The sequence below is a fragment of the Talaromyces proteolyticus genome (genome assembly GCF_021365285.1).
Source record: "Talaromyces proteolyticus strain PMI_201 chromosome Unknown BGW36scaffold_3, whole genome shotgun sequence".
NCBI classification, from domain to species: domain Eukaryota; kingdom Fungi; phylum Ascomycota; class Eurotiomycetes; order Eurotiales; family Trichocomaceae; genus Talaromyces; species Talaromyces proteolyticus.
Window position 1 is genome coordinate 1407076 of NW_025764279.1, and position 24136 is coordinate 1431211.

At 47.3% G+C, this 24136-nt stretch overlaps 11 protein-coding genes across 11 annotated transcripts; 6 read left to right on the top strand and 5 right to left on the bottom strand.

The window, feature by feature from the left end:
• Positions 1–1745: 1745 nt before the first annotated feature.
• BGW36DRAFT_394768 (putative potassium ion transporter) lies at positions 1746–4189 on the top strand (the record flags this gene model as incomplete). Its single annotated transcript, XM_046217951.1, has 2 exons — positions 1746–3377; positions 3431–4189. 2 exons carry the CDS (start codon positions 1746–1748, stop codon positions 4187–4189), a joined length of 2391 nt encoding a protein of 796 aa, XP_046075379.1.
• Positions 4190–4669: 480 nt separating this feature from the next.
• On the top strand, positions 4670–7687 carry BGW36DRAFT_372015 (uncharacterized protein). Its single transcript, XM_046215425.1, has 5 exons — positions 4670–5778; positions 5827–6060; positions 6113–6345; positions 6392–6615; positions 6673–7687. The coding sequence occupies exons 1-5, from the start codon at positions 4924–4926 to the stop codon at positions 7386–7388; spliced, it is 2262 nt and encodes a 753-aa protein (XP_046075380.1). The 5' UTR covers positions 4670–4923; the 3' UTR covers positions 7389–7687.
• Positions 7688–8346: 659 nt separating this feature from the next.
• On the top strand, positions 8347–10096 carry BGW36DRAFT_445617 (putative endo-1,3(4)-beta-glucanase; the record flags this gene model as incomplete). Its single annotated transcript, XM_046221680.1, has 3 exons — positions 8347–8693; positions 8719–9217; positions 9274–10096. 3 exons carry the CDS (start codon positions 8347–8349, stop codon positions 9610–9612), a joined length of 1185 nt encoding a protein of 394 aa, XP_046075381.1. The 3' UTR covers positions 9613–10096.
• Positions 10097–10113: 17 nt separating this feature from the next.
• On the top strand, positions 10114–11049 carry BGW36DRAFT_372019 (uncharacterized protein). Its single transcript, XM_046215426.1, has one exon. It carries the CDS (start codon positions 10194–10196, stop codon positions 10566–10568), a length of 375 nt encoding a protein of 124 aa, XP_046075382.1. The 5' UTR covers positions 10114–10193; the 3' UTR covers positions 10569–11049.
• Positions 11050–11226: 177 nt separating this feature from the next.
• Positions 11227–12528, top strand: BGW36DRAFT_372020 (putative hydrolase, carbon-nitrogen family). Its single transcript, XM_046215427.1, has 4 exons — positions 11227–11372; positions 11480–11568; positions 11621–12048; positions 12127–12528. Exons 1-4 carry the CDS (start codon positions 11328–11330, stop codon positions 12498–12500), a joined length of 936 nt encoding a protein of 311 aa, XP_046075383.1. The 5' UTR covers positions 11227–11327; the 3' UTR covers positions 12501–12528.
• BGW36DRAFT_458805 (ATP synthase alpha/beta family, nucleotide-binding domain-containing protein) lies at positions 12529–18226 on the bottom strand. Its single transcript, XM_046222024.1, has 10 exons — positions 17756–18226; positions 16939–17688; positions 15989–16885; positions 15873–15925; positions 15098–15167; positions 14942–15036; positions 14133–14889; positions 13184–14084; positions 13050–13134; positions 12529–12986 (listed from the first exon to the last, which is right to left on the bottom strand). The coding sequence occupies exons 1-10, from the start codon at positions 18173–18175 to the stop codon at positions 12818–12820; spliced, it is 4197 nt and encodes a 1398-aa protein (XP_046075384.1). The 5' UTR covers positions 18176–18226; the 3' UTR covers positions 12529–12817.
• Positions 18227–18345: 119 nt separating this feature from the next.
• On the top strand, positions 18346–19728 carry BGW36DRAFT_109774 (uncharacterized protein). Its single transcript, XM_046209222.1, has one exon. The coding sequence runs from the start codon at positions 18508–18510 to the stop codon at positions 19282–19284; it is 777 nt and encodes a 258-aa protein (XP_046075385.1). The 5' UTR covers positions 18346–18507; the 3' UTR covers positions 19285–19728.
• An 88-nt stretch (positions 19729–19816) lies between these two features.
• On the bottom strand, positions 19817–20660 carry BGW36DRAFT_394774 (P-loop containing nucleoside triphosphate hydrolase protein; the record flags this gene model as incomplete). Its single annotated transcript, XM_046217952.1, has 3 exons — positions 19817–19922; positions 19950–20511; positions 20645–20660. 3 exons carry the CDS (start codon positions 20658–20660, stop codon positions 19817–19819), a joined length of 684 nt encoding a protein of 227 aa, XP_046075386.1.
• BGW36DRAFT_109809 (uncharacterized protein) lies at positions 20573–22033 on the bottom strand. The gene has a single exon (XM_046209223.1). It carries the CDS (start codon positions 21968–21970, stop codon positions 20840–20842), a length of 1131 nt encoding a protein of 376 aa, XP_046075387.1. The 5' UTR covers positions 21971–22033; the 3' UTR covers positions 20573–20839.
• On the bottom strand, positions 21996–23202 carry BGW36DRAFT_372031 (uncharacterized protein). Its single transcript, XM_046215428.1, has one exon. It carries the CDS (start codon positions 23087–23089, stop codon positions 22268–22270), a length of 822 nt encoding a protein of 273 aa, XP_046075388.1. The 5' UTR covers positions 23090–23202; the 3' UTR covers positions 21996–22267.
• BGW36DRAFT_263390 (nucleoside phosphorylase domain-containing protein) lies at positions 23180–24064 on the bottom strand (the record flags this gene model as incomplete). The annotated part of the gene is made up of 1 exon (XM_046210094.1): positions 23180–24064. A coding segment is annotated over one exon (885 nt), but the record flags the coding sequence as incomplete, so codon positions are not given.
• Positions 24065–24136: the final 72 nt, after the last annotated feature.

A 24136-nucleotide genomic window follows, 5' to 3' on the forward strand; every position in this document is an offset into this window, starting at 1 on the left:
CCTAAACATAGAGATATTCTCAGAAATAAAAATGCTGACAAGGCTGCTAAACAGACCATAAATAAACCTCTAAACAGTAAATACCCAGACATCTCGCTTGTTTACATTCCAGGCATGCACAGTGGCCTTAAAGACTCAACACATAGTATAGCTTACTAGAACACTCACTGTGAGGATTAAAAAGAGAAAACATCAGCTCTACTATAGTTCCCAAAGATGACATATCAATTCTAAGACGGCTTAAGCCCTTAAGGCTGTAGCATAACACCTATATTAGTTTAAGACTAGAGATACTCCACTAACAGTATATTTATATCAAATTAGTAGAAATGATATCTCTCAGTATAAAGGATGCTTATAAGGGTTAAAGACTATAGCGCATCTATTACTTCATTACAGATAGTGACAGCAGCAGTGGGAAATCCTTTATAAAGATTTTTTAAAAGCTAAGATTAATAGACCCTTAACAGCTGAAGATACTTCTAAGATGTGTATATTGATAGATCCTAAAGCTACTAACGCGTTACTCACCTGTATAGAGGCTATTAAGGCCTTAGAGCTGTGGTAAGAGGCAGCTAAAGAGGCCTAAAGGCCAATTTATAGAGATAAAGGACTATAGAGGAGAAAAGAGGCCTGAAAAAACCTCAAAAAGAAGGATGATAGCTATAGATAATATCTTATTAATAGATAACATCTACAAGTTTAAATCTCAAAAGGAAAGTTAGAATTCCATCAGTCTTTATAAGATCTCTAAATTGCTCTACACATATAAGTGGCTTAAGACGAGAAATTTGTCAGTATATTGAAATGCTAGACATTAGTCTAAGATAGGTAATAGAAGGAATTAGAGGCTTAGGCCCCTATAAGACCCCCTAGCGCCCACTGAAACGAGACCTTCATAGCTTGTAGCTGGGGTAAGGTCGTAAAACTTGATTAAATAAATAAATATATGCTTAGTATGTTATGTGGCATCCTAGCCCTTATATATTATGCCTAGAGTACAATATACTGTATTTATACTTAGCACTGGTATGTCACAGACCTAGATCCACCTGAGTCGCAAACTGAACCACTTAAAGGATCCTAAGGGCAAACTCTCCTAAGTTACCAAGTTATATGTATGCAATCGTTATGGTGTGTAACTAATGGATAGATGACGCCAGCGGTCGGCCCGTGCGCCCGCGTGACCGGTTTGCGTTAGATTCTCCGCGTCTAGCCTTGATTAGCTTGAATTAGCCTGTGGCCATTCAGCCCGCACGTTCAGACTTGCACTGAGCGACCTCTTCGTTTCTTTTCTTTCTTGTCCTCCCAATGACGCTGGTGCCCCGGCCATAACCTGCCATCCCATATTCTGTGCAGAGGCGCCACTGCCTTCTGTGTATGAATATCGCATCGGATACCGCAGCCACAGCCACAGCCACCATCCTGCATGCAGTCGCCATGATCTTCGCCCGGCTATCCTCGTACTCGAAGCGCAGCTTGGCCGCACCAGACGGTTAACTGCACTCCAGCATTCGTCAGTTCTGTGAATAGTCTGGATACTATTCTTTGTCTTTTCTCACTCGATTGGTCGAGTCACGCCAGGCCAGAGGGAAAAGAAATAACCAGGAAGGAACAAAATTCACCACCCGAGAACTACATCCTCGTTACGTCAACTACAAATCTTACACCTCATTTTCAGATATCAGCCAACAATGGACCGCATACGACGCATAAAAGTCCACAAGCGCGAGGCTGGCCCATCAATGTTCGGGCATGCGATGTCAGTGTGTAAGACTGCCTTGAGGCGCATCGATGCGATTCACAGCAAAATACCTTACATTCGAACCATCAGGTTCAATTTCATTACAATACACTATATTTATCTCATTACTTGGACGATTGTTGGGTCGGTGGTCGTCTTCGCCGGTAGTCCGATGAGATATATTGACGCCCTCTTTTTTTCCTCTGGCGCTGCTACCCAGAGCGGGCTGAACACCATCGATTTTAATCTTGTGCCAACATATGCACAGATTTTCTTGTATATTATTTCAATGTGGACGAATCCGATCGTCATCCACTCGTTTGTTGTCTTTGTCCGCCTATATTGGTTCGAAAAAAGGTTCGAAAAAATTGCGAGGGACGCTCGTGCTTTGCGTCACACCAGGTCAAGAACTTTTACCACAGGGGGAGATCAACATGACGCTGGGCGAGAAGAACAGGGTGTCCGTGGCCAGTCAATTGTCGTTCTCCGTAATGAGGCTGGAGAGGCGCGCGACACTGTGCAGGATATCCCCAAGGCCGAGGCTGAAGGTAGCTCAGAGACAGGGTCTTCCAATGGAAATGAGGAAATTCGCCAAGGATCCGTTACGTCTGACGGACATGCCAACGGTACCCTTTCGCCTGGTGAAGAAATACGTCTCCCTACTCAACGCAGCACTGAACACCACATCGCCTTCCTGGAGCATCAGCGCGCCGACAAAGGCACCTTGCGTATACCCAGTCCCCGAGAGTACGATCGTGGGGGGGTCCCACAAGCCTTAGATGATGTGCTAGAGACTCCATCTAGCCCAAAGACCCGGCCGGCCGTCGAAGAGTCGCAGGATACGGCGAATGATCTTGGCAACCACATTACGATCAACGAGCCCGATATGATGCGTCTTAGAACACGCACAGGCACATTCCCTCGAATGGAATCTCGCCGTACCACTGCTCGCGATGAAGAAGGAGAGCCGTCGAATCTTGCACGGAGCCGTACACGAAGAGGCACCTTCACTGGTATTTTCCGGTCACTTACGCAAGAACAAGAGAAAGATACGATGCCATACCTGAGTTGGAACGCCACGATTGGCAGAAATTCTGCCTTTGTTGCCTTGACGGAAGAGCAACGTGAGGAATTGGGTGGCATCGAATATCGCGCACTGAAAACCCTAGCCCTAGTTCTTATCGGCTACTTCTTTGGCTTTCACATTTTGGGAATTATATGTCTAACACCATGGATCCTCCACAGCGAACGCTATGGAGCTATTGTTACAGGTGATGGACAAGGCCGCCCGTGGTGGGGTATCTTCACATCCCAGTCATCGTTCAACGATGTTGGGTTCACTTTGACACCTGATTCGATGATCTCTTTCGGTGATGCCATATTCCCGCTCCTACTCATGAGTTTTCTCATTGTCATCGGAAACACTGGATTCCCTTGCATGCTACGGTTTATCATCTGGGTTCTTTCAAAGTTTACGACTGACGGTAGCCCATTATGGGAGGAACTTCGTTTCTTATTAGACCATCCGCGTAGATGCTTCACTTTGCTTTTCCCTCGCAACGCGACATGGTGGCTCTTTGCTATTTTGGTGATTATGAATGGGCTTGATCTAATATTCTTCATTATTCTCGACGTGAGTACCCAGGTATTTTTCTTTGAGGTAAACTATCTAACTAACCCTGCTAGATCAACGACCCTACCATCACTGCAATTCCAGGAGGAATTCGTGTCGTAGATGGCCTTTTCCAGGCAGTTTCGACCCGAACGGCAGGTTTTGGCGTTGTCAATCTCTCGGACCTTCATCCAGCAATTCAGGTGTCGTATCTGATCATGATGTATATTTCTGTCTTTCCCATCGCCATCTCCATGCGACGAACAAATGTGTATGAAGAAAAAAGCCTAGGTATATATAACTCTGCCCAGGAAGATGAAGAAGATATCCATGAACCTAGTTACATTGGGGCGCATTTACGCCGACAACTTAGTTTCGACTTATGGTACATTTTCCTAGGATTGTTCGTCATCTCAATCGTGGAAGGCACCCGCATTCAAAATAACACTGAATATGTCGCATTCACATTATTTGCGGTGCTTTTTGAAATCGTCTCGGCATACGGAACGGTCGGGTTGTCCTTTGGATATCCAAACACCAATGCCTCGTTCTCCTCGCAATTCAGCGTGATTTCAAAGCTAGTTATCATCGCAATGCAGCTCCGCGGCCGACATCGTGGGTTGCCTTATGCGTTGGATCGCGCCATTCTTCTTCCATCCGAGTCCCTGCATCAAAAAGAACAGGCCGATGCGGAGCGGCGCATCCGTCGTCGAGCGTCTAACGCTAGCAACATGTCGGCTGTCAGTGGCCGTGCCTCTGGCGTATTTCGAGCTGAAACCGGCCTGTCGATAGGCAGTAGAAGTAGGGCTGGGCGCTCGGCGGAGCGTTTGTGATACGTATACCGAGACCAAAACTGCTAGACAGGTCACTACTGGCGTAATAACGGAGAACTTTTTTTCTCTTCTTTGTCCTTATTTATTCCATTATTTCCTGTTTTAATTGATATTTAGCGAGGAATATATAGACTTGGATTGCATATTGTTAGCTGTTACATGATTTACCTTTAATTGAAACCATATTACACCATTTTAGTCATGCGGTAAATCCAGTACATATTTCGATTGTTGTTTGGCATTTTTGCCTGGTTTATACACAGATACAGTTGCTGACTGGTCGATGAAAATCAAGAAACAGGATTCAGGTTCAATCCATTTTTGCACTAGCCGGTACCTTAGGGCTTGGATCGTGGATCATGATCGACTGCCGCGTGAAGGATATAGCAAGCGCAGATGGCATACTAAATATATAAATCTATCCATAGCAAGATCGAGAGCAATCTTCCTGTCCAACAAGGTAATCTTGAGATTTTATCGAAGAAAGCTGTTTAGTCTTGTTAAGATATACTTGTGCCTTACAGTGACATCATCGGGAATCCACCATCGACGTCGGTATTCGCCCCACCCGCATCTAGCATGGCAGGCCAGCAGCGTGTGAAGTCGATGGTTTTCTTTTCTATTTCTTTCGGTCTACAGTATTAGCAGTTCTCATCGACATTATCAATCTGAATAGTCGAAATGGTAAGAACCGAACGGAGTATCAATGATATCCGGCACACAACAACTACAATATGAGTGCCGCGCAGACCACAATGTCCGCGCCAGTAGTCACAGATTCGTCGTGGCAGCTGTCACACATCGAGGAATTAGACATCAACGCACATGCCAACAGAAAAGAGCAAACAGAGTCAGATGACTCCAACCCTCCTCATCCCTTCCTTCCTGACTCCGTGTCTCGTTTCTTAAAACCCGCTCAGAATATCCATGGCGTGGTTAGTAACAACACGTCCAGTCAGCCTGGATATAACCCCAGCACTCAGCCCTCAGCCGAACTGCAGCTTCCTCATAACGCCGGAACGCAGCATGTCCTTTCGCACGAGTTTCTCAAAACGGATCCGGCGTTTAATCCAGCCGAAATATCGGGCCACGAGCCCAACTCGAAAGCGAATGCGTCGAGGATGTCGAGATTAGTTCATGGAAATGCGAAAAAGGCGACAAAGGGCGTTGCGAAGAGCGTTCTGCATCCTCGACGTACGATCATCCGCCATTATCAGGGTAAGACAGCCAAGAGCTTGTCCAACGCGACTCAGCCTTATGTAACGCCGCAATCAGACCGGGAGTTTCTTGCGGCATATGATGCACTGTTCGAGGCTGAATATGAGCGGGATTCGGAGAGAGCTCGTGATGAGACCAATAGAGAAGATGTGTCTGTCACCAACTATGAACTTCAAAGGAGGAAGGTCGAATTACTCGAAGCCCACCGACAAAGCCTGACAGTGGCGTGGATTACGGGCAGACATGTCAAGTGCATCCGCTTGGTGCAGTGGCCTGTCCCCCAATGTCCAAGCTTGAATGATGAAAATTTCATCAAGAGAAATGAAAAAGGTGATGATGTTGGGTTTAGGTGGGATCAATATATTGGCCAGGTATGCGGTATCTCTTGTGAGACTTTACCATTATTTAACACAAAGCAGACATTTCTCTACTTTTCGCAATCCTTCACAGCTCGATATATCGATGATGGAGCCTCAGGGTTGCCATTTGATCCGGTGACCCTTGTGGAACGTGTTGTCATGGCTACAGAAGTATGGCAGGCCTGGTTAATGGATATGAGGGATATATATCGCTGGGAAAACCCACGACGAACGGCGTTTTGGTACGCTGTGTTTGCTGTTTTATGGTACACCCAGCACATCGGTGGATTTCTGGTACGTACAAAATGTTACGAAAGCTTGTAGTGACCGAACTAAATTCTTTTAGTATGCCTATATCATCTTCATTGTGTTGAAGAACCGCTTCTATCCAACCGATGTAGATTCTATTCGCGAATCTCTAGATCGTGTGTTAGACCGAGGAGCCCAGGCACATCGATGTGGCGAGCTGGTCGACCGGTATGGGAGGAAGAAATGGCTTGAGCCGTTGATACAAGAGGCTATCCCCTTTATTCAAATCCAACTCGGCGATTTCGCAGAAATTCTCGAAGTTCTTCGAAAGTGTGTATCTCTGCTTCGTACATAGATAACAAGCTAATTTAAATAGTTTTTATCACTGGCGCAACCCATCGAAGACAGCTGCGACGCTCTTCTTTTTCACTTCGTGCCTATTAGTGACCCTCTTCGCTGACATGGAATTTTGCATGAAAATTGTCTGGTTTATTTTGATTAATACTTTTTTTCTCTGCTGGCCGATTGCCAGTCGCTACCCCCGCTATCGTTATTTGGTCAGTCCGATTCGGTGGGTTTTCTGGGATATACCTTCGCATCGTGAGTATTAATCTCGAATGTATTGAGATGTATTTATTCATCGCTAATTGCTTGTAGCGGAATGGGCAATTCGGTTTTTACAAAAGCATGAAGTCTTGCGTAAACATGAGATGTGCGCTCATGAACTCTCTCATGGGGGTTCTTCAGATTCTATAGATGTCAAAGAGGATGAGGTCCAGAATGAGCAATTCCAGGATGCTGTAGAGACACCAGAGCAGTATACGAGATTATCGGAAGAGTCGAACCCTAAAATCAGAAATCCTACATGCGCAAACTCTGTTGCGTTTGCAGTTTATCGACACGGTCACCAGGGCCAACTGGTTGTTTCATCACATGGGCTAAAGTTTGTCAGGAAAGGGTATTCTCTGTCAGGTTTGAGGCCGACGAATAAATCGCACTTTGTTCAGCAAAGATACTGGTCTTACAGCTTCAGTCAGCTTGCTCAGATGACGAAGCGGCAGAGCCCTCTATCGTCCAAGCTGGCGGGAATAGACACAGCCTTGGAAAGACTAGAACTTGAGTTTCTACTGGGTCGTGATGCATTGACAACCGAGGATAATGGAGACAATAGACAGCCGTCAACGGACGAGACAGGGCTGGATATGACTTACGGTGAGATACGAGGGGTACGCACGCGCATCGAGACATTAGATCTCAACGGCGCCGAGCGAGACGAGGTTTTTAATCTCATTGTCGGATGGAGCAAAGCTCAATGGCAGGTCCTGAGCGCGCCGAGTGAGCTCGCCGAAGAGACGAAGAAGGCAAAGCATTAACCTGCGTCTGTTTGTATTGCTATATTAACTAGAATTTTTGCTTTTTTGCTTTTTTGCTTTTTTGCTTTTTTGATGTTTTGGCTTCTCCTTCCGACAGATGTGCTGGAGAATTTTTCTGCTTGACGATCCTCCTGGACGATGTCAGTTATGATGCCATCAATTGATGAGTTATGATCTACAGCGCATGAGCGACTTGTCACATTCCGTGCTAATCCACAGTTATAATCAATTTAAACATCCGCTTTCTCATCGAGAAGAGAAGTATAATTAAAATTAGAATTAAAATGAAAATAAAAATAAAAATAAAAACAAAGTAGAAACGGATAATGGAAGCATAGTAAAACCCGATTGATTAATGTACAATTGTGTCCACTGTTGACAGGGGAAAATATAAAGATTGAGGGCAGCAACGCGTCTGATAGGCTTGGGCGCCGTAGCTTGCGTGGCTGAGCAGCTCCAACAGTCGCATGAGCGGACAGGCAGTTACGTATTGGCCTGTCTTTCTTGCCGCTGTCTCAGAACTAACCCTTGCGCCTATTATTCTAATCAGACATTGTTATCGATGGAGGAGGAGACAGGTGGTGGTGGGGACCGCTCCCACCTTCAAGTATCCTGCCAGCCCAACTCCTGCCTGTCAATTGTCAACTACGATTTTTTTTTCTTTTTTATCTCGCTGACAGTATACACTCGCTCTGCTGTGGGATTATACTGTGATTTGTCTGTTCTCTCTTTAATAACTAATACATTGTTGATTCTGACGCACGATCTACGTACGTGATCCGTACCAGTCGATCACTTGTGTTTACTGTGTACCTGTTGGTTCCTGAGTCAGCCCACCACATCCACCCCCTGGAATGTAAATTATATCACCATCTTCTACATACAGCTGATTTAGCTGGTTACCACCACCTTCCATCAGAAGAACAGAAGCAGAAGCAAGCAGAAGAAAGAAAGAAAAATGTCTTATCAGACGCGGCCGCAATACCCCAAGTCAGAAGAGACGTACGATCTCGCCAACTCTACGCGCTACAGCCATGTCGTCGACGGCGGGCAACCCTATGCAGCAGCCAGATTCTCGAGGTTCAATCCGCTGGGATGGCGGCGGCGGACACAGATCATTGCCGGCGTTGCTGTCGTCGTGGTGATCATCGCCGTTATCGTTGGTGCCTACGAGGGCTGGAAAGCGAATCGATACCCGGATTACTCCGCTCTCAACTACTCCCTGAAGGACACTTATTCGGGCGAAAAGTTTTTTGATAATTTCTATTACTGGTCAGCTGCGGATCCGACGGCTGGTTTTGTTGTGTAAGTTCTATATAAATATACATAGAGGGGAATATATATCCCGAGTTCCCTTCGATCTAACGCCGATTAGGTATATAGCAGAGGCCAACGCGAAGTGGTCGAATCTGACCTATGCGACCAGTGAGTCGGCCATAATCAAGGTCGACACTAGCTACCCCAATACCGTTGGTGGCCGCAACTCCGTCCGCATCCAGTCTAACAATACCTACAATGATGGATTGTTCATTTTCGACATTCTGCATACGCCCTATGGTTGCGGTACATGGCCAGCCCTGTGGCTGTCTGATTCAAGCAATTGGCCCACAAACGGCGAAATTGATATCGTCGAGGCTGTGAACAATGGAACCTGGGGAAACAGCATGACACTGCATACGACCGACGATTGTAGCATGAGCGTGAAGCGCAAGGAGTCGGGCAGCGTTACGTCAACGAACTGCTACAACGGCACCAACTCGAATGAGGGTTGCGGTGTCTCCGGTACGACGGCATCGTACGGGCCAGAATTCAACCAGAACGGCGGCGGGGTAAGCTCTATATATATTTCTGAATGGTCTTTGTGATTTTTGACTAATGGTACTAGGTTTATGCTACTGAACTCCGGGATGCTGGCATTCGTATCTGGTGGTTTCCTCGCAACTCCATTCCGTCCGATATCACCAACGGCAGTCCAGACCCTTCGAAATGGGGCGAAGCCACAGCCGACTTCCCCAGCACCGACTGCAGCATCTCCTCACATTTCAAGAACCAGAGCATCATTGCAAATATTGACTTGTGTGGGTCGCTGGCAGGGTCAACCGCCCGTTATACCGACCAAGCCGAATGTCCTAGTAATTGCACAAGCTATGTTGCGCAAAACCCGAGTGCGTTCACGGAAGCGTATTGGGAGTTCAAGAGCTTCAAAGTTTACCAAGCTTCTTAGTCTGTTATGTTATGCCTGCAAGAAATGTTGTTGACGATCAGGGTCTTTTTATTCATATGAAGTTACGGGATATAGATAATAGAATTACGGGATCAACCTATTGTTTCAACATCGCCACCACAAACCAATAATAAGCCAATGAGCCGAATGGGGAATACTCCACATCGTTCCAGGTCTTTCACAAATGTAATGGTGGCGGTGGTGGCGGCGTCGCTGCTTACCTCAACTATAGTAGTAAATGCTCTATAGATAGTAAATGTGGTGGCATTACATTACTGCTATCTACCCGATCTCTTGGGATTCGTTTTCCATAACCAAGACATCCATCTAGTTGCCATGGTTCAGCCAGAAAGAGAAACGGGGTTGAATCATAATTAATATTTCTTAAATAGGGGCAAACATGATGTCAAACTCTATCATACTCTATCATAAGGCGAGGATCAGTACTGCCAAAGGGTATATAAGTAGCATAAAGATTTAAAGAGCAATTTGACTTTCCAGATCCAACTCAACATTTAACATCAGAAAAATATAATTTTTGAAAACTATTGATCTCGGATCATCCCAAACAAAATCCCATCATGACTAGCAACCTCTACAGCAACTACGGGCCCCACAGCACCGACGCCTACGGCAACGTCTACGACACCAACACTTACAACACCGGTGCGTACGATACAAGCAACTACGGTACAACCGGCTATGGTGCAAACCGCACTACCTATGATCCCACCACGGGTGCGTACGACCAACACATCGACTACGACCGCGACGCATCTACTCGTCGCCACCACCGCGAGCAAGTGGACGACTCTGGACGCTACTATCATCGCGATGTAGACCGCGACACTTCTGGCCTCGACAATACCACTCGCGTTCATAAGGAGTACTCTAACCCGAATACCGGCACCAGCTATCACCGGGATTCGACTTATGATCACAACAACGTGGTTTGAACGGTGAATCGGCCGAGGCTAGGTTATTAACTAGGGATTGTAAATATTGGAGAGAGAGAGGGATATTATGGTGAGGGTGAAATCGGGCGCGGCTGATGCATGGAATTACATTCTTTTGACTTGATTTTTTTGACTTGACCTTCGCAGTTGCTGTTTTGGAGCGAGCGACGTGTTTATGCATTGTATCCCACGTGAGGAGCTGTCTCATAAGCTGTTTTCTCTAGCTGGGTACGTGTGTATATATTGTTTGCCGTCTGTTTTGCATTTCTAGTACATTTTGGGCTCTTTTTTTTTCTTTTTTTTTGATTGCTTGCGTTCGTCTATGCATCAGCTTGCTTTCTCGTTTCTGTCGTGGTTCTGTCCTAGCCAGAGAACAGTCAGAAGACTGGCCACGACAAGCCCAGCATGATATAAAAAGATCATCCAGATTGTATATGATATAAATATGATTGCATCTCTAAGATGTCGAATATAATCCTCACAGCAAGTATATACTAACTTTCATAGTCCATGCATACTATATAGCTTATATTCGGAAAAGCTGCCCAATGGTATGCCGTATACGAAATGACTCGGCGCCCCTTGGCCAGTCACGGCGACAGTAAGAGGACTATAAGAGTGGGTCTTGTCCCCGCGATGACGATAAGACAGCCATTATTTCTTTATATCATCCATTACTGACCCATGCAAACAACGATATCAATGTTTGTATAGTGAATACAATTGAACATCCATTGATTCATCCAGTCCAGGCCCGACATGGCCCCAGTGCATAAAGTGGCCGTGATACAATGGCATATCAAAGTACGTCCAGTCAACCTCGTTTCTCCGCACATGATTCTCGATTCTCGTCCAATGCTTGATTCTACCACCACCAACCTATGTCTTATAATATATGCCTCATAATATAGAACCTCGATCCCGAATACAACCACGCGCGCGCAATCTCATACATCACCGCCGCCGCTGCTGATGGAGCCACTCTCGCCGTTCTCCCCGAGTTTGTTCTCTCTTCCCCAAATATCATCTCAACTACTTATATTGATCAAAAGATACCACCTGTGCGGCTGGGCCCCTGAATCCCCGCTCTTCGCCTCTCTCGCAGCACAGTACCAGACCTATCTAGACTCCTACTGCGCGCTCGCCAAAAAGCTCCACATCAACATCGTCCCCGGCACAATCATTGAAGCTCACAAACCCCAATCCACAACCACGTCCTCCATTGACTCGGGAAACGATATCCTTTACAACACAGCATACTTCATATCCTCCACCGGCCAAATCCTCGGCCAGTATAGGAAGAAAAACATCTGGCATCCGGAGCGGCCGCACCTCACTTCCAGCGGCACTGATCCACATGAAGTCATTCAGACTGATTTGGGCAAGGTTGGCATGTTGATTTGTTGGGATTTGGCCTTTCCAGAGGCCTTTCGGGAGTTGATTGCCAAGGGAGCTGAGATTGTTATTATTCCGACATATTGTAAGTTTCTCTTCTTTTTTTTTTTTTTTTTTTTCCCCAGTTTTTTGTTGTTGGCACTGTTTTTAATATGATGACAAGGGGGTCGACTTGATGCATCGCCCGCAGGGTTGAAATTAAATCCTGAAAGTGAACGGCTCTTCCTCGACTCGACGCTGACATCGCGTTGTTTCGAGAATACGTGTGCTATTATATTCGCAAACGCGGCGGGGCCGAGTGATACGTTTCTTGGCATGTCCAGAGTGGTATTGCCGTTCATTGGGCCGGTGAGAACAATGGGGTCTGAAGAAGGGTATGCAGTTGCAGAGTTAGACATGTCTGTGTTGGATGTGGCGGAGGATAACTACAAGGTTCGACAAGACATCAAGTCTGAGGGATGGTATTATACTTATAGACATGAAACCCAAAACACGGACAGAAATCAAAATCCGGATAGAAGACCAGTGGATAGGTAGGTAGGGTAGCATGATAATGAAATTGGTAGTATTTAACAGCATTTGTTCATTATTGCGCTCAAATCAACAAGTAACAAGTAAGTGCTCGACAAGTACGTGTCTGGGGGCATAATAAAAAAGACATATCATCGTATATTTTATAGACGATATAAATGATACACACGCCATGTATCATCAGTTAAGCATTCTTTAAGAATAGCAAAAAGGAGTACCAGCAGCGTAAGCCGAAAAGAGTTGCCTGACACCAGTTTCCAACGTCGCCAAATAAATCGAAACCACAAACACGTAAAGAAAAGGAAAGGATATCGTGTCTAAGTCTACTGAACTTGGCTGACAATCTCGTTGGCTCGTGTTAAGCTCTCCACCATTTGTTGGCATTCCTTTCGGCGGCGGATCGTGTACTCGCTCTCTTTAAGTAGTTCGTCTAGCTCCGTGTTGCGGTACATCATTTCGAGCAACTCACGTTGCATTTCATCCTTGGAGAATCTATAATCAGGTTAGATCGGCGCTTCTTTTTCGGTGTAGTTCATTGGATGAGTGATGACATACTGAACAAGTGTGTACATGATAGCCTTGGGAACCATGTCGATCAGATTCCGCCTCACAATGCTAAAGTATGAGTTGATCAACATTTCTAATTATGTTAGCAAAAGTCCCCACCGTAGACAATATCCAAAACTTACTGATAACTTCGACTTCAATGTTCTCTCGCTCGTTTAATGTACCCGAGGCCTTCAGTGTTGGTGGCGGAGCTTCCATAGCGGCCATCTTTTTCTTGTTCTTCGACGCAAAGAAACTGCCAAAGAATCCACTGTCCTTAGATGGTTCTGCCATGGGGTCTAGCGAAGGGCTAGTAGCACGTTGGGGAAGGGGCTTTCCGGTCTTGGGGTCAACCTGAGTAGGCTTGCTAGCACTCTGGCGCTCATTAACAATAGCCATGGCACGATGACCATTCAAGAAGTCAGGGTTGGCAGTGTTGATGTAGCAAGCTTCCATGTTCACCATATCCTTCACTAATTTGTTGCAGGGCTCCATCGCCTTCTTGAAAAACAGAATCACAACATTGTGGAACTTTTCCTTGAGCATTGGATACCGACGGAACAAGCTCTTGTTGAGAAGTTGACCTAGAATACGAACAAGCTCGTCATAGACAAGAGAAACACACTTGAGCGAGGGATCCTCTAGCCGCTTAATCTGTTGCTTGACGATGACCTCGAAAGCAGTGGTGCCGACAAAAAGTGCGGGAGACGGACCAGACGAGTTGTATAAGAGCGTGCGAATATCAATGTCCTTGACTTGGTCGAACGGATCGACAGCCTTGACGCCGTTGGAGTAAAGTTCATGGAACACAAAACTGATACGAGCACCTCCGGACAACTCAATGCTGGAAAGCTCATTATTATTACCCTCCAACACAGTTCGGTATTCGTTGCTGAACTCAGTGATGATATTCAAGATTATGTTGCTGCTGTTACCTAACATCGAGTCGCCGAGTTGGGACAGTTCGGAGCTGTATTTTTGGAGGGAAGATGCAATTCTGGCTTTAATGTCGGGAAGGGTTTGTTTAATGTGCATCATGAGGATCTAAAAAAATCAGCAAATTGTTCAAATAATCAACCCGAATGTACTCACCAAGTTAAGCTTCCTAGCCAAGTAAGGTGTGCCGCAGTAAGATGCTTTATTGCGGTATGCCTTGTGGCTTTCGAAAAAGGTCTTCTCGTGCTCCAAAGCATATGAAATGGGCCGCTTGTTTTCGATATCTCGTTGACCTCGGTTGACCACTGGAACATAGCCTAATCGCAGCGGAATGATCCTGCCCGCAAGAATATCCACAACATCGGTACCCTCGTCCATCAAATCCACCTTTGTCAAGACACCAATGGTGCGCTGACCCTCCGGGTCGACTTCACGAGCTAATTGCAGACCATCGGAATTGGCCAAATCCTGATTGGCCGCCGTGACTGCGAGAACAATGGCATTTGGCTTGCTGATGTACTTCAAGACCATGTCCCGGATTTGCTTCTCGATATCCTTCGGTTGATCGCCGACCGGCACCTTAGTCAACCCAGGCAAGTCGACGAGGGTCAGTGTGAGGACATTTGGAGAGTAGATGCGCAGGTTTATAGGGACGGGAGAGATGCCGGCATTGCGGCCAACTTTGCTCTCTGTTTCGCGAACGATCTCTTCTCGGATCTTGTTGAAGTCGTAGAACTTCTGGCCGGGGATATGCAGGAACTCGCCGTATTCATCAACATTCGCGGCGGTGTCAGTAGTTCCCTCTAATGACTTTGTCTCTGACGTTCCATTCGTCTGGGGCTTGGCCGGCGGCTTGTTGATCAGTTGGAGAATCAGGGGGCGACGAGTGACGATGCCAGAGCCTCGGGGTAGACTGTGAAGGTCAGCACTCTTCTCGCAGCGAACATCCAGAGCCCATCACTTACAAGTCTCGTCCAACAATATTTTCCAGCACCGAACTCTTTCCACTCGACTGGGAACCGACGACGGCGATCTGGGGCAAGTCGATAGGATTTTGGACCTGGAGACAGCACAGTCAGCGTACTGCAGGGAACAGCAATCGAGCGCATGCAGATACATACTCCTACTGTGGAAAAAACATCTTGGAGCCTGTTCACGAGGGAGATTAGCCCTGGGTCGTTGACGTTGATCCTGCAGATACTATAGTTAGCTCGATTGCGAGGCAGATAGATTGCGGGCGGGAGCGCACGAAAGGCTAGAAGGGGATGCCATGCTGGCGACGGTGTAGCTGTAGATTCGGAGTCGCACAAGGCAGCAGAGCAGGCGACGATACCGGACTATTTGTAGGAAGCGGATTCGCAGAGGGTATGGGGAGAAGATCGCAGGAGAGGAGTATGTTTGTGGGAGAGCGATAAGTTAGGTCGGTGATGCAGGCCGCCACGAATTGTCCTAACCCAATAAATAATAACAGCCTGGTCCGACGCAGCAGCCTGAGCCCCGAGGCACCTGAGTGGCCTGAGGCCCTGAGCGCCCCACCTGGCCACGACCCACGCCGCGCTCTACTGCTCGTGCTAAGTTACTCTTATTGCGGTCATCCACGAGGTCACCAGGAACAGAAGATCAGGCTGCTGCTTTTTGAGTAGGCTGTCATTATTTTCTTCTTGTGAAATTACTGGGATATGGCGCCACCGGGCCGTAACAGTCGTGCAGTAACTGTCGTGCGCCGCAATTCTGCTGCCTGACTCTGCCCTACACACTACGCCGAAAGCACTAGAAACTAGAACGGCTCTTGAAAAACTGGATGACATCGCTATATGGAAATATCGAACTGACATATCAACTCTAAAATATGCTACAGACACACCCGGCCCTGTACTGGCACTCCATCTCGCTTACTCGTCAGACACAGACGCAAAGCGCTCTGACATGTCTTGTAGCAGCTTCTCGTACTGTGGCAAAGTCAGTAAATTTTGCAACCCACATTCCGGGAAGGGGAGGGGAAATGGACATACCTTGGCTGTGACGGCCTTTTCGTCATCTGGAACCTCAAACTTCATGCTTCGTAGAGCAGCCTGGATATCTGCTGTCGACTCTCGGATCTTGGCCCAACTCTGGCCTTGCGCAACGGCCTTTTGCGCCTCGTCATGATATCCCATAAATGCCTTCATCATGTATTGAGTCTTCCACAAAGGACAGAACTGATCGTAGTCACTGTAACCGTTCTGCTGCAGGAAGTCATCCTTGAGCAGCACAGCCACGTCCAAAGTGATCTTATCAGAGTCGCCCAATGCCGACTTTCCGACCAATTGGACGACCTGGTCAAGGTCTTCGGAATTGGAGAGGAGCTCTCTGATTTGATCTCGGAGCCGGGGGAAATCAGGGTGCTCCTTTTCGTAGTACTTATCCAAAATAGTCGTGTATTTGCTGTAGGAAGCTGAGGTATTAACAGAAGGAAAGTGTTTACGTTGGGCTAGCTTCTTGTCAAGACCCCAGAAGACTTGCACGATACCGAGAGTACTGCTGGTGACTGGATCGGAGAAATCGCCACCCGGAGGACTCACGGCACCCACGATACTGACACTTCCGTGTCGTTCAGGGCTACCCAAAGCAACGCTCTTTCCTGCACGTTCGTAGAAGGACGCAAGCTTGGATCCCAGATACGCAGGGAAACCCTGATCTGCTGGCATTTCTCCAAGACGACCGGAAATTTCACGCAGGGCTTCAGCCCAACGAGAACTTGAGTCTGCCATCATGGCAACGTTTTTTCCTTGATCACGGAAGTATTCGGCGACGGTGATACCGGTGTAAATAGAAGCTTCCCGAGCGGCCACAGGCATATTGGAAGTGTTGGCAATAAGGCATGTACGCTTCATGATTGGTTCTTTGCGACCGTCAATCTCAATAGAAAGCTGGATAATGTTAGCGCTCGGAAACCAGGAGTTGATTGAATCGATTAACTCACCTCTGGGAAATCCATCAAGACTTCTGCCATCTCGTTGCCGCGCTCACCGCACCCAACGTAGACGATAATGTCACTGTTTGAGAACTTGGACACGGACTGCGAGATGACAGTCTTGCCACAACCGAAAGCACCAGGGATACAGACAGTTCCGCCTTGAACACTGGGGAATAGAGAGTCCAGCACTCTCTGGCCGACAATGAAGGGAGAGTCGGATGCCAGCTTTTCGTTCACGGGCCGGGGAACACGGACGGGCCAGGTGTGCATCATGCCATGTTCGGTCTTCTTCCCATCAAATTCAATCTCTAAGATCTTCTCATCGACTGTGTAGCTTCCGGCATCGGCTATTTTCGTGATGGTGCCCCGGGCGCGAGGAGGAAGCAGGATTTTATGTTCATTTAACAAGCTGTTTTCATGTACAATACCCCAAATATCGCCTCCGGTAATCATATCTCCAACCTTCTTAGTAGGCTTGAAGTCCCATTTCTTCTCCCGGTCCAGAGCTGGCACTGCAATGCCACGAGGAATGTAAATACTTTCGGAAGTCTCTGCGATGGCTTTGAGCGGTCGTTGAATACCATCATAAATCGTTTCCATCAAGCCAGGACCGAGCTCTACGGACAAAGGCAGGCCCGTCCGTACGACGGGGTCTCCGACCGTGACACCGGCCGTCTCTTCGTAGACTTGGATCGTTGCCTTGCCTGCGTCGATGCGAATCACTTCGCCGACCAGTCTATCGCGGCCGACGAGGCACTATCAATTCCAACAAGTCAGTGCTACAGCTTAGGAAGGGAAGGGGAGGTCGCAAAGAGCTACTGACCAGCTCGTACATGGCACATCCGATCATATGCTCGGCCACGATGACGGGACCGGAAATGGAGAAGACTTGGCCATCCTGGTCTTCGCGCGTCTGCTTCTTGGCTGAAGAGGCCATGGCGGGAGCTGGAGACGGCGACGGCGGGGTAGTCGAGGGTGTGCAAGCGATGTGAAGACCAGAGGGGGTGCTGTTTGCTGGGACGATGGGAGAGGCGGAGGAGGAGGTGCTGCTGGGAGGTGTTGCGGGCAGCGGTGGCAGGTGTAGGTCAGGTGGAGACGGTAAGCTCAACCTCGACGCTGGAACAGGACCTAGAGCGGGATCGACTGCGACCTTCTCGACAACGGCGCCGTGCGAGATCAGATCCAGCAGAGAGGGGCGCACCTTAAGCTGCGGCCTTCCTAGATGCAACCCGAGACCAAGCATACGCTTTGGTTTGGAGCAGAGATGTTGTTGAGTGGTGCATGGCAAGGTGGTCGTCGCTAAGGTTGTGTTGACCACTCGGCGACTAGTTCATGTACTACTGCATCATGGCGGCGTCCGCACAGCCCCCCGCCTGGAGCCCAATATCAGCCACTGATACTCACATCTATCGACTCTGTTTGTTCTTTTCATCTGAAGCAAAATCCGCGAAGTCGAAAAGGCTGTCAGAGTGCCATGTTATATCCTATACCAAATTCTTCCTCTGAATTGGTCGAAACGAAAGTCTCTAGACCACCACCCCCTCCCAACGCTCGACTGGGCTGAGTTCTGATATTATGTCGACCTACACACGGTCTGGACCCTCCAGATCATATCAAGAGTTCAAGGACGAGTCTAGCTCTCGTCAAACATCCGTCCCTCCACCTACATTGTGGTCGGATAATGATGAGTGGGCCTTTGGCAGATGGGCCTTAGGCAGACCTATACGTCGCCGAGATGAACGCATAAAAGTGGCCAATGTTCCTCACGAAAGACAGGAATCACACTTTGTTCGAGATCCTCCTCGAGGGCCCAAAGCATTGATAGGCTCTACGCGTGGAGGGTATAATGGCGTTGGTCGTGGTCGTGATCGTGGGCAAGGTGCCGGCTATCCTCCTTCACGCAGCGATGCTCGTACGCGGTATGGAAGTGGCGTTGATTCGCGCTTCGATGATCACAGCAGTTTTACTAGGAGTATGAATGGAATGGCCATTAAGTCCCCTCAGGGCTCAGTTAGCGGCAAAACGATTCGCCTGCGCACTGATGAACAAGGCGACGGACTGCCGGCCGTCAAAGCGGGGGAGGATCATACTGCCAACGATGTATCTCTATTACGGAAACAAGGCCGAAAGCGCAAATATCCGTCACCTATGCCAGGGGCTCAGGTCGAGACTGTCAAGGGCAGCCTGAATATTCCATGTATTTCCTGCAAAAAACGGAGGCTGAGGTGTGATGGGACGGCACCGACCTGTGAGTACATATCGCAAAAATGGGACAGAAAGTTATCGGCACATTTATCTAAGGAGATCGGGAAGAGTGGTAAGCAAATTCTAGAGGATGGTACGATTCTTTAGGCCTAGTTCTTGATCGCCGATAAATTTGGCTGACGAAAGCCCAGCTCATGAGAAGGAATTCGCCAAAAGATTGAAGTCCTATGAGGAGCTGAGAAAAATATTCCAGGATATACAGAAAATAAAACCACGTAAACCGTCTAACCCTGCTATCAAGAGGACAATATCTGAAGACTGCACCCAAAGCCCTGGAAGTGAACCGCCACTGAAACTCCATTGCCTTCAGATAGAATCCAAACGATGGGGAGAGCTACGTGTTGAACATCTGAAAAGGGTATCTTCAGGTCCTAGCTGGGCCATGAAGGGCCTTGATTCCATGCGACCTAGTTAGGAACTTCTATCTATTAATACGTCAAAAAAGGATCAGGAACGTTTATACCAAAGCAGAATTCTATGCACAAGAACATCGCACTCAGAAAGCACAAACTGGGCTTAGAAATTCAACGAGCCTTGCTCGATGAAATGATTTTCTATTCAGTCTGCTCCGTCGCTGCTTAAGCTATAGCTTTGGCGAAAGCCCCAAAAGATTTTTCGCTCATCTTATTAACTGCGATCTAGCCCATTCCGACGGACCATGGCCATGCATATCTCGTAAGTAATCTGTGAATTCGTTTGAAACTTCAATAACATCGTCTAGATGACTAAATTGAAGTGGTTGGCCACGATACTCTGCAAGTAACATCGCAGTTTGAACGCTATTCCTAATCTCACGTCCGTTCAGTTGGAAATTGGCAAGTGTGTCGACCTTTTCCAAGATCTGATCAGTTTTGGCTTCAGGATTTGTCGAGCGAAGTCTCGTGATAAAATTTGTCCAGACCCGTCTACGACTACTCTCATCTAGAGTAGGATAGTGAACGGTGAGTTGTACACGTGATTTGAAAGCCTCATCAAATGTGCCGATCCGATTGGAAGTCAGAACGAGAATTCCATCGTAGTACTCCAACACGCGAAGGAAAACGGATACCAAAGCGTTTCGCTGCAAGTCGTGCTGTGTCCGTTCCTCGAGAAACACGTCCGCTTCATCAAGGAGAACAACGCATTTCCAGATTGTACCTAGCTGAAGAACTGACTCGAGATATTTCTCGACCTCCTCGGCATTCGTGCCGATGTCCCCGCAGGTTACACGGTAGAGAGGCTTGCGAGTGAGCTCAGCGACTGATTCTGCTGTGAGGGTTTTCCCTGTGCCTGGTCCTCCATGCAGAAGAAGGATGAGACCGTTGCCTTTGCCTTCTATTACATCAGTAGAGTTGCTGGTGGCTGTATGCTTTGCAACAAGGGCTCTGATAAGCTCCTTCTTGGTGCTTTTAAGCACGAGGTGGTTGAAAGCCTCAGCGTTCCACTCGATTTCTCTGATATTCTCTACCAATAGAGTTATCCATTTCTTATTATGAAACCCAAAACCCGGAATAGTAGCCGGAAGTAATAGTTGGAATGTTTCATTGGGGGGATCTCCGTTATCATGTGCCTCGGTTTCAAGGTAGTCCAATTCTGTTGTACCAGCTTCATCAGGATGAACGTGATGATAGGTTTTCACATCCACCATATAACGCGGTTTGTTCTATGTATAAATTAGATCGTAGAGCCGGGAGCACGTGGAGCTGGTGGTGCTTACTGTTTGGAATTCAAATGGAGAGTTAGCTGGAGAATAAGATACGAACCTCCTCTCCCGGTATTGCCAAAATGTTTTACCACGGTCCAGAAGACGTTGTCTCATTGACTCATCAAAACGTAGAGGATAGGTGCTCAGGTCATAGATGGAAACCTCGTCCTCTGAAAAGGGCCATTTAACAACAAGATTCGTATGCTTTCGCCAAAAGCGCCCATTAAAGCTCCATGTATAGCAGGGTATCTCCAGTGTGTCATCGTTTTGCTCTGGGTATTCCGCCACGACATAAGCTTGAGGCTGGTCTCCTTGGGTGGTCACTATAATTTCATCTGGGCCAAACAGTTTTGGGAGATGGGATATGGCGACTCGGCCAGCTACAAACAAATCATCCGCCTCCTCGTATTCATTTCTGAATACAATCTCTACCCAGCGAATGAAATTTGCAATATGTTCCCTACTTCTCCCATTTACTTCATCGCCAGCGCGTTTAATTCGCCGCGAATAGTTGTAAAGACCATTGACGATAGCATCCATCTCAGTAGATTGTCGCTGGGTTAAGACACGTTCAACGAATAACCCTGTGACTTCTTTGATTTCATTTTGCAAGTCCTCGGACACGATCACCAGTTCTTCCCATTGTGGGGTACGTGAATCGCAATCCTCATTCAGGCGGTAGAAATATCGCTCCAGAGCCTCAACATCGGGGTTCTTGGGAGCCCGGAGCATTTCAAATTTATGCTCGACAGCATCGTGATAGGCGTTGCAGCTGTATACCTTGAATAAGGCAAGAACAACATCTTTATACTGCTCAAAATACTCATCGGTGTTTTCTATTGGCGATTCACCTCTTAGAGCGCTCGCCTTACTATCGCCTTCAAACAGCTGGGGGATATCGAAATAATCTGCATGCGATTGATGGTCGTAATGATATCCCTCGCAGTCGCAGATAACGCGGTGGATGATAAGGGGCTCAAAGCTGTCATCCGCGCGGTAAGACCCACGGCGCAGATGCTTCGGAGGTTTGTGGAATTTAGAGTGGGTCAGTTTGCGTTTCGATGATTTAGTTCTAGCTGAAGAGGCCATCGTTGTTCATCAATCATGGCAAATCGCGCCATGAAGCTGTACATTTACAATTATCAAGGTAAATCAAGGCTGCGGCTAGAGCTGATCACGTGTAAACAGACTAATGCAGGCCATCCAATCACACATGTATCAACGAATCAAGATCTATACAGGGTCTTCATCCAAAATATATGATGTAAGTATTTGACGCCGAGTAACTAATGGGTGGTAAGAACCGGGGGGGACTGTTTTATATGGCTTTCTTCGGGATCAGTCTGCTCCAGATCAAGCCCATCCTGTAGGAGGTGAACACCTTTATTATGATGATAAACTAGGCTTTATGGTCTGCCAACGCAAGTCTCGTCCCATCTTTCCTCTTCGTCGCGGTTGTGATAGTGGCCCTAGTTTATGAAAGCTAGCCATAGGCACTAGCTCTTTAAGAGCGCTAGACAGACCCTCCGAATAGCTGACCAAAAGGACTTTGCTCAACGTAATGCAGTTCCCAAGAGCTTTCTGCAAGGCGCTCATGAACGTGAGGGTAAACTCAGCGTCCTTTCCCTCGATGATCAAAAAAAAGCTTGAAAGCTTGGCTAACGCATCCACTGCTAGATTGCCAAGCGATTCAATCTCCGAAGTATTTCCTAAATCCTCAGAAATAAACTTCTCAAATTTGATTGAAGCCCCCGGTCCATACTGAACAGCTTGATAGATGAGGCCTTGGAGAATTTCGCGCGTCGTTAAGTGGTCATCATACACTGGCCACAGTGCCCAAAGAACCGGATGGCCTCCAGACTTGAGGAAAGTTGTGACTTCAAATGCGAAGTCGTCAAGCCTTGGTTTAGCATGGGGTCCAATAGGTTGTATAACCATCATGCTTGAGCCAGGTGCTTGAGCCCATGCTTCAAGAGCATTGAAAAGTTGAGACGAGTCATATGGTATGGGGTTCCATAGGAGGCGACGCCTGGCATACGATTCGGATTTCTGCAATATATCCTCGGGGCTGCGTGAGTTGAATGAATGTGTCACGCCAACATGACTTTCCATGTTTTCCGGACCATTTACTTTTGGAGAGTCGTTGGATTTCATCATGAAGTTTTCCGGGGTTTCAGTTTCAATTGGAAATTCATCTTGATAACTCATATACTGCAGGTTCTCCTGAGTCGAATACCGTTGATATGAAACCGAAAGCTGGCTGCTAGCTTGTCTGTAATTTTCCTGACTGTGAATGGGAACGAATTTCAACAGCTCTTTGGTATATGCTGCAGCTGTCAGTGATGCATAACCCTGCCATTTTTTAGGTTTATGAGAGTCGCAGTAATCGCAAATCCCTCGTATTACCAAACATGGCAACTGGTCCATCAACCCAGCAGCTTCCATTTCAAAACAGAGAACACCCAACGGTTGAGCAATCTGATCGCGTGTCAGCGCATCTTTCATAACATTGTTTCCGGACGCAATCAAGCCGTAGTGAATATAAGGCTCATCTGTGGGTCGTAGAGGACGAGTGACTATTTGGTGCAAATCGCATGCTGAACACTCATCAATATCATCATAGGCATTGCGAGTAGGAATATTCTGGTGGTTGTATGCTGCATGGAAAAGTCGGTCTTCGCACGGTCGAGAAAACTTCCTTTTCATGAACTCATTTTTTGCTAGTGCTTCGTGTATAATATGCTGTATTTGTTGTTCGCCCGCCATGTAGGCGCTCTGTAATTGACTTATTGCGCTCAAAAGAACCGGTGGTGGTTTATTCAAAGACCCGACATATTCGAAACTTCCATTGGGCGTTGTTTTACCAAAATCGTACTGGATCACACCCCCTATGGTGGTCGTTGGTTTACTTACAACTACATCGCCCAGTCGAATATCGGCATTGCTAGCTGTGGGAACGCCACCTCCAATACCAACCATTAGACCGAATTGCAATTTCTGAAATGTTGATAGCATCTGCACCAGAACAGTGGCTGCCGATACAGTGCCATAAACACCCGATGGCAAGCAAGTCATGGCCACATTGTGGCCGCATAATCGCCCCAATGTATACGCATTGTAATCGCTCAATACCCGAGGAAGAGGGTTGTGAATCTCGTCAAGGATGGCCTTGGCTGCCGCCATTTCTAGCGGCAAGGCGCAGATCCAAGCGACTGTGTAGTCATCATGTAAGAATGCCATGACATTATGGAAGCC